Here is a 13171-nt window from a genome sequence, read left to right on the forward strand (position 1 = left end):
ATAGGATTTTTGTAAAGATTAAGTGAATTAATATAGGTAAAGTGCTTGACTAGAGTCTGGGATATAGTAAGTGTTATATATTTACTATTAATAGTTAATATTTTGTGTGCTGAGTTGCTCAGCATGTCCAACTCTTTGCAACCCCATGGACTGCAGCCCACCAGGCTCCTCGGTCCATGGGGATTCTCCAGACAAGAGTACTAGAGTGGGTTGCCATGTCCTCCTCCAGGGGATGTTTTCAACCCAGTGATCAAACCCAGGTCTCCTGCACTGCAGGTGGATTCTTTACCATCTGAGCCACCAGGGAAACCCAGTTAATATTTTAATGGTTCATATTATTTGCTATTATAGCTATAAATAGCACCCAAAATCTCTCCAGGTTTAATTTTATATAAAACTCACATTTGGATAAAGAAACACGGTGGAATTTCTTCATATTTGAAGGAAAAAAACTTCTCTTGTATAGAACCTTATCTTCTCCAGACTTAACAATTCTGACTTTTTAAATCCTATTTTTTTTATAAAAACTATTTTTAATTCCTTTTTTTACTTTGAAAATGTATTTCCTTTGTATTTGTATGTAGCCAATATTTCTATAGCCCATATTTGTCAACTAGCAAAATCAAATCTAAGTTCTGCTTTTAAAGACAAAGAAATCTCAAGATTTACTTTACCTGAAGATACTGAGAAAGCTGGAATAGTTCCTGAGAGTACATACTTGGAGTGTTAGCAGCAACCTAGAAACAAAAGGACATACCATCAACAGTCACACAAAATATTTGCAGAAGATACTAAAGCCAAACCAAGTCCTTGAAATGCCTATTTACTGAAACGTGCAAAATAAGTAATTTTTTCAAATTCTATTTTTCTAATTGATTTCCTTTAGTTTTCAAAATATTTCTGCTCTGTGTCTAGAACCTATAGATGGTATTGTATTATAGTGATCAGTTTGAGATTTACAACCCGGATGGTACGACAAGTGCTATCCATGAAAACATTCTTGATAAACCAAATCACAAACTTATAGCACAAAGGCAATATAGCCTTTTCTTTACCCAGAAATAATACCTGCTAAATCAACAGATCTACAGTCTTTCCTTTAAAATACACTGTTAAATAGTTCTTCAATATGTTAACAAGTCACAATTCATTTAGAAGTAGCCATCTTCAAAATGATATTTGTATGTGGGGGCTGTGGGGGAGGAAGCAGGACACGAAATACAATACTTTGTCCAATGGCCAGAGGCAATGAAAAATGGTTTACCTTTTTTTTTCCCTTTTAATGATAGGTAGGTTTTAAGAAGAAAAAGATGGGAAATAATGGTGTTCAATAATGGTGTTCAAACACTATAAGTCATAGCAGAAATGCTTAGAATGCAAGAGTATGGGAAGAAATAACTATAAAGGGTTTCTCCTGGGTGTGAAATACAGAACCATAGCATTATTAAAAAAAAGAGAAAGGCACTAACAGGTTGCTGTAACATTTTCAATACTGTCCTAGCCTTGTATATTAACTTACTAGTAATGTTAACAACATCATTCCTTATTAAGCTCAGAAAGTCTATTTTTAAAATTAATATTCTAAATAGAAGACAAGAGGTGACATTATTATTATTTTTTTAAAGTTAGTCCTGAATAAGCTGCTGCTGCTGCTGCTAAGTCGCTTCAGTCGTGTCCGACTCTGTGCGACCCCATAGATGGCAGCCCACCAGGCTCCCCTGTCCCTGGGATTCTCCAGGCTACAACACTGGAGTTGGTTGCCATTTCCCTCTCCAATGCATGAAAGTGAAAAGTGAAAGTGAAGTCGCTCAGTCATGTCTGACCCTTAGCATGGACTGAAGCCTACCAGGCTCCTCCGTCCATGGGATTTTCCAGGCAAGAGTATTGGAGTGGGGTGCCACTGCCCTCTCCCCTGAATAAGCAGGGCCACTATTTACTTCTAAAATGATTCTTGGTATTGCTGAAGTTGATGATTAACCACGCTTACTTCTAAAAAAGGAATCTAAGAGATAACTTCAGTTTCAGGTAGGCTTTCATTCTTTATCCAAATGGAAAGGAAAATAAAAAGGAAAATATTTCTCCCAATAGCTCCGCTTTAATGCCAAAAGATACAAATGACTTTTTTTTTTTTTGCTATCGAGCAAGAATACCTACTGTTTAATACACTGTTATTTCTAAACAAAAGAAAAAAATTTTTTCTAATAATTAATTAATGCAAAGTTTCTGTCCAAGTCAAGTAAATTGATCTTCAAGGACAATAAAAGAGCAATTTATGTAAGCCTGTACTTCTGTTTTATTTCCATGTGTAAGTATATTTTGAGTAAATTATCTAAACACAAAGCTTTAACAAATATTTCTAGGCAGAAACATATTTCAGAATAAAAAGTAGTAACTAATACTTCCTCCCTATAGCTAAGAGTCAGCCACTAATTGAGATAACAAAGGCTTTTTCCTTAAAAAACATCCATCGTACATTCTCTAGTTACTGAAGATCAGACTAGAATAACTATACAGCCAAATGCACTCTTACATTTTGTTATAAAAGAGAATTAAATTTCTAGGTAAAGCATATTTAAAACAAACAAAAACATTTTCAAAAGCAATACAGCTGAATCAGTTTGGAAAAAAATAATCATTAGCAACTTACTTTGTCAACAGGACTTGGTAATGGAGCATGGATGACACTGAAAAGTAAAATTTAGAATTTTTATCTAACTTTCTGACAACAGAGGAAAAGAGTATGACAGTATGAGCATATTTTAAACCCCGAAGTTGTTACACTTTCTTTCATTTAATTAAAAGAATGCATTATTTGTTATCCTTCATAAACATACATTATTGTTGGAAAATAAGGTAATAAATACACAAACCTTTTACACAGTAATATATTTCTAAACACAAATTCAAAATCCAAAATACATTAAATGCCCTTGCTGGATCTACTATTAATGAGGTCTATGGTGAATTCCTTGGTTATAGGAACTAAACAGAAAAGAAGCACTCCTTAAACTATCCATTTAAAATTTTGTAACATGTAAATTAAGTTCTTTTAAAATTAAGTAGTCCTACACAGAAAGTCTTAAAAAGCAAAGCTCTACAGTAAAGAAGGTTAGAATCTGGAAATATGTTCTAGTGGAGTACAACTTTAGCAATCAAAACATAAGTACTATTCTTCTCTACCCAGCTACCTCACACACTTACAAGTTTGTATGTAGTCATGAGGCTAAACTCAGTATATCACTTTGAAATTAAACATTAAACACACTATCACTTGGTACTAACACCCTTTTTGGCCTTGTAGAGTATAAAAGAGGCAGTGTTGTGGAGAAGTTAAACATGGGGCTCAAAAGCCATACTGACTGGGTTCAAATTTTGGCTCTACTTAGCCAGGTGTACAATCTTGAGCAAGTTATCTAACCATTATAGGTGTCAGCTTCCTCATCCATAAAATGGAGATTATCATAAAATTAACCACATAGGATTACTGTTGAGTATTTTAATGTGCTGCTGCTGCTGCTGCTAAGTCGCTTCAGTCGTGTCCGACTGTGCGACCCCATAGATGGCAGCCCACCAGGCTCCCCCGTTTAATGTGCTAATATAAATAAAAAGTTAAAACAGTACTTGTTATAACAGTACCTTATAATAAGACATAGTAGCACTTGATCAGTACTACCACTCCCTTGAGAACAGAGCAGCTATGGAAGCCAGGGTTCCTGCTTAAAATGCCCTGTAAGATACTGTAACGTGAGTGTGAGTGTGTGTGTATAGAGGTGGGGATGAGGAGGTGGGGGGGATGGGAGCAGATGGAGCACAAATCAAGGCTGCCACTCATGCCCCCTACCAGTTGTTCCTCACTCCATATCCAAGAGGCCAATCGAGTCACAGTCAGCTTGATGGTTGATTAGGTAAAGTTTTTAGATTCAGCTGGTTCATCGGGTAAGTTCCTGATGAACTGATCTTGCAGGACTTAAAAATAGGAACGGAAATTCTGATTTCACTGTAGTAACTACAAACCCCTAAGAAAAATTTCAATTCAATTAGTCACAAGGACACTAAGATGCTGAATAAAATGGAATATTAAGTACTATCACCCACCTCCCTTCTGAGCCCCCATAGTATGCTATACAGACTCCCACCAAGACCATATTAATCCCCTGCTCTGCTTCTCTGATTTTACATGTGTTCTCAGACACTCTGAACAATTCACCCCTGCACCTCTAGAAACCATATGTGGTGCCTATTGAAGGTTTAAAAAGGTATATACTATTTTAGTTTTTCTTCTCTGCCCCATAAAAATGGAACAGATGTTTTAAATATTAGTTTCTTTTTCTTGATTTTATACAAATAATAAATATTGACTATAGAAAACATGTAAAGTAAAGCATGAGGAAATAAATAAAAATTACCTAATGTCAAAGCAAAAATAACACCCAGTTGTGGACGTGACAGATGACAGAAGCAAGGTCCAATGTTGTAAAGAGCAATTTGAATGGGAACCTGGAATGTTAGGTCTAGGAAACAAGGCAAACTGGAAGTGGTCAAACAGGAGATGGCAAGAGTAAATGCTGACATTCTAGGAATCAGTGAACTAAAATGGACTGGAACGGGTGAATTTAACTCAGATGACCATTATATCTACTACTGTGGGCAAGAAGCCCTTAGAAGAAATGGAGTAGCCATCATAGTCAACAAGAGAGTCCAAAATGCAGTACTTGGATGCAATCTCAAAAACGACAGAATGATCTCTGTTCGTTTCCTAGGCAAACCATTCAATATCACGGTAATCCAAGTCTATGCCCCGACCAGGAATGCTGAAGAAGCTGAAGTTGAACGGTTCTATGAAGACCTACAAGACCTTCTAGAACTAACACCCAAAAAAGATGTCCTTTTCATTATAGGGGACTGGAACGCAAAAGTAGGAAGTCAAGAAACCCCTGGAGTAACAGCAAATTTGGCCTTGGACTACAGAATGAAGCAGGGCAAAGGCTAATAGAGTTCTGCCAAGAGAACACACTGCTCGTAGCAAACACCCTCTTGCAACAACACAAGAGAAGACTCTACACATGGACATCACCAGATGGCCAACACCGAAATCAGACTGATTATATTCTTTGCAGCCAAAGATGGAGAAACTCTATACAGTCAGCAAAAACAAGACCAGGAGCAGACTGTGGCTCAGATCATGAACTCCATATTGCCAAATTCAGATTTATATTGAAGAAAATAGGGAAAACCACTAGAGCATTCAGGTATGACCTAAATCAAATCCTTTACGATTATACAGTGGAAGTGAGAAATAGATTTTAAGGGTGTAGATCCGATAGACAGAGTGCTTGATGAACTATGGACAGAGGTTCGTGACATTGTACAGGAGACAGGGATCAAGACCATCCCCAAGAAAAAGAAATGCAAAAAAGCAAAACGGCTGTCTGAGGAGGCCTTACAAATAGCTGTGAAAAGAAGAAAGTGAAAAGCAAGGAAAAAGGAAAGATATACCCATTTGAATGCGGAGTTCCAAAGAATTACAAGGAGAGATAAGAAAGCCTTCCTCAGTGATCAGTGCAAAGAAGTTGAGGATGGGAATGGGAAACAGAATGGGAAAGACTAGAGATCTCTTCAGGAAAATAAGAGATACCAAGGGAACATTTCATGCAAAGATGGGCTCGATAAAGGACAGAAATGGTATGGATCTAACAGAAGCATTAGATATTAAGAAGAGGTGGCAAGAATACAAAGAAGAACTATACAAAAAAGACCTTCATGACCCAGATAATCATGACGGTGTGATCACTCACCTAGAGCCAGACATCATGGAATGGGAAGTCAAGTCGGCCTTAGGAAACATCACTACGAACAAAGCTAATGGAGGTGATGGAATTCCAGCTGAGCTATTTCAAATCCTAAAAGATGATGCTGTGAAAGTGCTGCACTCAATATGCCAGCAAATGTGGAAAACTCAGCAGTGGCCACAGGACTAGAACAGATCAGTTTTCATTCCAATCTCAAAGAAAGGCAAGGAATGCTCAAACTACCTCACAATTGCACTCATCTCACACGCTAGTAAATTAATGCTCAAAATTCTCCAAGTCAGGCTTCAGCAATACATGGACCGTGAACTTCCAGATGTTCAAGCTGACTTTAGAAAAGGCAGAGGAACCAGAGATCAAATTGCCAACATCTGCTGGATCACTGAAAAAGCAACAGAGTTCAAGAAAAACATCTTTGGCTTTATTGACTATGCCAAAGCCTTTGACTCTGTTGATCACAACAAACTATGGAAATTCTTCAAGAGATGGGAATACCAGACCACCTGACCTGCCTCTTGAGAAACCTGCATGCAGGTCAGGAAGCAACAGTTAGAACTGGACATGGAACAACAGACTGGTTCGAAATAGGAAAAGGAGTACATCAAGGCTGTATATTGTCACCCTGCTTATTTAACTTATACACAGAGTACATCATGAGAAATGGTGGGCTGGATGAAGCACAAGCTGGAATCAAGATTGCCAGAAGAAATATCAATAACCTCAGATATGCAGATGACACCACCCTTATGGCAGAAAGTGAAGAAGAACTAAAGAGCCTCTTGATGAAAGTGAAAGAAAAGAGTGAAAAAGTTGGCTTAAAACTCAACATTCAGAAAACTAAGATCATGGTAGCCAGTCCCATCACTTCATGGCAAATAGATGGGGAAACAGTGGAAACAGTGGCTGACTTTATTTTTGGGGGCTCCAAAATCACTGCAAGTGGTGACTGCAGCCATGAAATTAAAAGACGCTTATGACCAACCTAGATAATAGTTATGACCCACCTAGACAGCATATTAAAAAGCAGAGACATTACTTTGCCAACAAAGATCCATCTAGTCAAGGCTATGATTTTTCCAGTAGTCATATATGGATGTGAGATTTGGACTATAAAGAAAGCTGAGCACCGAAGAATTGATGCTTTTGAACTGTGGTGTTGGAGAAGACTCTTGAGAGTTCCTTGGACTGCAAGGAGATCCAACCAGTCCATCCTAAAGGAGATCAGTCCTGAGTGTTGTATGGAACGACTAATGTTGAAGCTGAAACTCTAATACTTTGGCCACCTGATATAAAGAGCTGGCTCATTGGAAAAGACCCTGATGTTGGGAAAGATTAAGGGCAGGAGGAGAAGGGGATGACAGAGGATGAGATGGTTGGATGGTTGCTGCTAAGTCGCTTCAGTCATGTCTGACCCTGTGCGACCCCATAGACGGCAGCCCACCAGGCTCCCCTGTCCCTGGGATTCTCCAGGCAAGAACACTGGAGTGGGTTGCCATTTCCTTCTCCAGTGCATGAAAGTGAAAAGTGACAATGAAGTCGCTCAGTCATGTCTGACTCAGCAACCTCATGGACTGAAGCCTACCAGGCTCCTCCGTCCATGGGATATTTCAGGCAAGAGTGCTGGAGTGGGGTGCCGTTGCCTTCTCCTTCACCTTCTCCTCACCGACTGAATTGACATGAGTTTGGGTAGACTCCAGGAGTTGATGATGGACAGGGAGGCCTGGCGTGCTGCAATTCATGGGGTCGCAAGGAGTCAGACATGACTGAGTGACTGAACTGAACTGAACCCAATGCCAGCACCCAGATATAGCTGTTTTGGATACGTATCCTTTTCTCTGTAGATATGCACATACAAGGAAATGAACTTAATAAAGTCTAAATAGATGCATATGGTATTAATGGAAGTTTTTTTTTTTTAATACAGTTTTCTTAGTGACCCAATAAGAATATTTTCTGTTCTCATGAAAATCTCTTTAATCAACAGAAGTCTAAAAATCTAGCAAAACATTCCACAAGATATATTTTGTACTTGACAAAAACTATTGTGGACTTAGGTGTATTTTGTTTGAATTATGCAAAGAGTTGATATGCAACAAGGAATTGTAGAAAAGAAAAACTATTATTTAGTGTCAAGGTGGTGGTATTATAGGCAATTTCTCTCATTTTTATTATTGGAAAACTATTTGTAAAATATAATACAATCAAAGAAGAAAAAAGAATCAGCTTTTTGAAAATAGTATACCCACTGAAAAACCTGAAAAAAAATTATATGATATCTACATAATGTATCTTAAACTCCAAACAATCTGGCATACTTAAAAGCATCTTGATTGCTAAAAAAATACTAGATTACAGTAACAGAAACACTATTCATCGTGTGCTCATTCTGAACCAGGTATTACACCAAATGCTTTAAGTGTACAATCTTGCTTAATCCTCCTTAGAAAATTTCTGTTCAATAGGTACCATTATTAACTTCCTTTTTCAAATGAGAAAAGGGAGGCCTGATCAAGTCACAGAATAGGTGGAGTTGGGCTCTGAACCAGACTTTATTTTTAAAGACCATTCTGACCTTCCTGCAACTCTAGAGAATTAATTGTCTGTTCAAAAATTCATCTTCTTCAGAAAGTCAGCTAGATTATGTACAATGAAACTGGCAGTAAAATTTTAAATGATGCTAACATTTAACCACATAAGAAAAACCAAACAAAGAGAAAGCAACAGGAACAAAGATGAAAAGCACTGGGGAAACAAGAGGGACAGGAACACAATTTACCAGTACAGACTTTGAAAAAATTCACATGCCCTACTGGATGGAACCTGAGAACAGAGATGACCCTTGAAGAAGCTGCTCAAATCCATGACAGAAAAATCTCGTTAAATACAAACATCAAAGTCTTTAAGAAGCCATTCATTATTAGTCAATTAACAGTTACTCTTATTTTTAAAACCTTAACTCTTGACTAAGTCATATTAAAAACTAAGTCACATTAATGTTCCCAAAGTTAATTATATTTTAATAATTAAACTATAATTTAGAATAGGAAGCAGATTAATGTTTTAAATTTAAAATGTTTTAAAATTTGTTTTCTTCAGATATCCTAAAAGGTTAAAAACAAAAAAAATGGCAGTCTCTAACTGAAGCATAATACACTAGAGTCCTAATGAAAGCACCATCACAGTAACAAGAGGACTTCTCTTTGTCTCCTTTCTCCTTCTCTCTCTCCTACTCAGCACCTACTGTACCTTCTCATCACTGTTGCTCTCAACCTCCCACCCTTAGATATTCATTTCTGCTTTTATAGGACAGAAAATACTTTGTTGGGGATAGAAATAAGCCTGTAGCATATTCAAGGTTTCCCTCTCAAAATTAAAAAACCCTCAAGTCTAAAGACTATTTTAAGTCCCTCTAACACTTAATAATAATCGTGAAAAGTACAAGATCAAAATGTATATATGTTTATCTTTTAACATCTGTATTTTATGAGCAAAATTCCCCTCTCAAGTTGTCTTCCTCTAAGTGACCTTTCCACTGCTTCAATTAAAAAAAGGAAAAAAAAAAAAAAAAACTACAGAATTGGAAAATCCCTCCAAAAACTCCCACCAATATAGACTACTGTGTCAACATCCTCAAAGTCCTGTAAGATTATGATACTGGCATTAACTTCACAGGCAACCATAGTTTAAGAAGTCATATGACACGCAGATTAAAAGGAATACAATTATCATTCATTAATAACTGGCATACTCCAAATAATCTAAAGAACTAATTTTTCATTAAAATATACATTGCAAAGTTAATTCTGGAAACAAAATAACTGTGCTTTCTTATATATTATTTACTAGAATTATAACTAATGTGAAACTGAATTATATTAAACAGAAGTATATTATATTCCAAAAGCACTACATCAATTTTCTAACATTATTAGAATAATTCTGAAGTATTAACTGTATAATATCATCTGGAATATTATTAACCAATGTAATTAATACAGAAACTTCATAGCATTAAATTATACTCACTCTGAGCGGAGCCGGGCTTCCATACCATCGGGTAGAAAAAGTTTTATTGTGGAAACAATACACCCATGGGTAACTGGTTAAAACAAACAAATAACACAGATAAAATAATTGGTTAAACATAAATCTCTGTACCTCTCATATTAAACACATATTTTATTCTTAAATATAATAACTTCTGGGAAAGAAAATAATTTTGTTGGTTTAACAGCAATATTCATTCCCTTGGAGAAACTCATTCATATCCATATTGAATCACAACAAAAAAGGCAGAATCACATACAATTGTCTTGAAAGTGTCCTAACCTCCAATGCTATAGCAATAATCAATAAAGTCATCTGAGTATATGGAAATATATAAATGAGTGTGGGGGGGTTGTACCTTCTCCCCTATATGCCAGTATAAAAACCTAAGTACAACTATTCCCCTAGTTTAAATTTTAGCCAGTCTTTACCCCTAAATCTCCTGTGCCCAACCTATAACTCCTATCCATATCTCACAAAACTCTAAAAATCTGTATAATAACAGCTTGGACTTCTACAACTCTCTGCTATTTAGTATCAGAGCTGTTAGTGAGAACTCCAGTCTGAAGTTACCAGCTCAGTATTTAAAATTATGGTTTTATTTTCTTGGTGGTTCTTCTTCCACCTCCAAACATCTTTATGTAACATTATACCAGTCACTCAGTGGACAGTTGCTTTGCTTCTTCCTTCCTCCTTCTGAAGATTTCAAGAGATAAAACCTCTTAAAAGCAGTACTTGTACAGAATATCTCTTTATTTTACAGAAAAAATTATTTCCATAGTTTAAAAGTTGATTTAAAAAAAATTCTCTATTCAGATACTATGTTCTTCAGGGTTCAAAGAGTTTTTGTATTTAGTTTAATAAACTCTAATTAAATGCTAATAGAAGCATTAAAAAAAAAAAAGCTAATGGAGGGAGGGACTTCCTTAGTAGTCCAGTGGCTTAGACTCTGCGTTCTTAATGTAGGGCAGCTTGGATTTGATCCCTGGTCAGGTAACTAGATCCCACACGCTGCAACTAAGATCCCACACAGCCAAATAAATATTTAAAAATATTTTAAAAAAACAAACAAAAGCTAATGGAGGGTGATGAAGATACACTACATCATGATTAGATTTGACCAACTGATGCAAAGAAATGACTTCTTAGAAAAGACCCTAATGCTGGGAAGGTTGAAGGCAGGAGAAGGGGACGACAGAGGATGAGATGGTTGGATGGCATCACCGACTCTATGGATATGAGTTTGAGCAAGCTCTGGGAGTTGGTGATGGACAGGGAGGCCTGATGTGCTGCAGTCCGTGGAGTCGCAAAAAGTCAGACATGACTGTGTGACTGAATGCAACTGAATTGATTAGAGGAGTGGTGGACATGTGATTGTATATATTTGTCAAACTCAGTGAACTATACGTGTAAAATTGGTATTGTAAGTAAATTACATCTCAGGAAAACCGACTTTAGAGAGCTAACGCATTATGAGGGCAACCTGTTAAGTGATCAGGTTCATGAATTGTGAAGATAACATTATTAACACTAAGTAATATGACTATGCTATTATCTGGAAATGCACACACAGTAAGCTTCAGAAATTTAGCATGGTTTATTCAATACTAATTTTAATAACTAATTTATTATATGTAAAGTGCTAGCTAGCACAGATTCGAGAATCATCTATGGTATGGAGCATCCTTCTAAACTCTCTGCCTAACATATAGCAATTACCGCTGCAAACTACTGACCTTCATTTCAGGCCCACCCTCTCGTTTTGCTATTGGTACCATGTGCGTATGTGTTAATCACTTATTCGTGTCCAACCCTTTGTGACCCCATGGACTGTAGCCCACCAGCCTCCTCTGTCCATGGAATTCTCCAGGCAAGAATACTGGAGTGGATTGCTATTTCCTTCTCCTGGGGATCTTCCTGACCCAGGGATTGAACCCAGGTCTCTAGGATTGCACTGAGTGACTTCACTTTCTTTGTTCACAGTGTTGGACTTCCCTGGTGGCTCAGACGGTAAAGCATCTGTCTACAATGTGAGAGACCTGGCTTTGATCCTTGGGTTGGGAAGATTCCCTGGAGAAGGAAATGGCAACCCACTCCAGTACTCTTGCCTTGAAAATCCCATGGACGGAGGAACTTGGTAAAGGCTACTATCCATGGAGTCACAAAGAGTTGGGCACGACTTCATTTTCACTTTCTTTTTTTCCTCCAGCATTGCAGGCAGATTCTTTACCATCTGAGCTATAGGGAAGTCCCTTCTATTGATACCATAGGTAAGCTTTACAAAACCAAGCTACCTGCATCTCCAAATTTCTTACTTTTCATAACACCATGACTTTTATACAAGCTGTCCTCTGTCTATGATGTCATTTATCCCTTTGCCTGCATAACCAAAGGGTATTTATCATCCAGGATCAGACTTTTTATTTCCTTCACTCGGTCCACTTCAGTTCAGTTCAGTTCAGTCACTCAGTCGTGTTCGACTCTTTGTGACCCCATAAACCACAGCACACCAGGCCTTCCGGTCCATCACCAACTCCCGGAGTCCACCCAAACCCATTTCCATTGAGTCGGTGATGCCATCCAAGCATCTCATCCTCTGTCGTCCCCTTCTCCTCCTGCCCTCAATCTTTCCCAGCATCAGGGTCTTTTCAAATGAGTCAGCTCTTCGCATCAGGTGGCCAAAGTATTTGAGTTAGCGATCCTCAGAGCCTCCTATTTCTGCTTATAAAACTAAATACACTGCATTGTGAATATCTACTATTTACACAATCCTCTTTGGGGGCAGCAATAAATATTGCTTCTCACTTTTTAAATCTGGTAATTAGCAGAATTATCTGGTATAAAGACAGTATTTAATAAATGCTCAATGAATATTTCCAAAAAACGTATCTCATTCATACTGGGTTGGCCAAAAAGTTCATCCTGGTTTTCTGTAATATCATATAGAAAAACCCAAATGAATTTTTTTGCCAACTCAATATTTTATAGCTTTCAATACTCAGGAGTAAAGGTATCATTACTTCAATACTCAGGTATCTCTTTCAATACTCAGTGAAGAAGATGAGCAGTGTTCATCTCCACTTGCAAAAAGCACCTAACTGCCTCCTTTTCTTGGCAGAAGACAGGGAGTGAATGAATTTATCCCAGCTTGTTGACTCCCCCAGAGATTTATTATAAACAGCCTACAACAGAGGAGCACCAAACAAGAAGACCCAGAAATACTGACAATTTACCAATGTATTTAAATTGACAATAAATGTGTTTTTTGCTTTTAAAGGTGCAGAGAGTTACGAAGGACTTCTTTTGCCCAAACACAT

General features: G+C 37.3%; 1 protein-coding gene across 37 annotated transcripts in view; it reads right to left on the minus strand.

Moving 5' to 3' along the window:
* The window catches only part of SLMAP (sarcolemma associated protein), a 149818-nt gene that overhangs the window by 56733 nt on the left and 79914 nt on the right, over positions 1-13171 (minus strand). For all 37 annotated transcript variants that reach the window (XM_070777189.1, XM_070777190.1, XM_070777179.1 and 34 more), the window contains exons 3-5: positions 9834-9906; positions 2648-2684; positions 675-737 (exon numbers count right to left, since the gene is read on the minus strand). In XM_070777189.1, coding sequence (XP_070633290.1) covers positions 675-737; positions 2648-2684; positions 9834-9906 — 173 coding nt within the window. The remainder of the gene's footprint in view (positions 1-674; positions 738-2647; positions 2685-9833; positions 9907-13171) is intronic.

This window comes from Bos indicus, chromosome 22 (assembly GCF_029378745.1).
Source record: "Bos indicus isolate NIAB-ARS_2022 breed Sahiwal x Tharparkar chromosome 22, NIAB-ARS_B.indTharparkar_mat_pri_1.0, whole genome shotgun sequence".
Lineage (NCBI taxonomy): Eukaryota > Metazoa > Chordata > Mammalia > Artiodactyla > Bovidae > Bos > Bos indicus.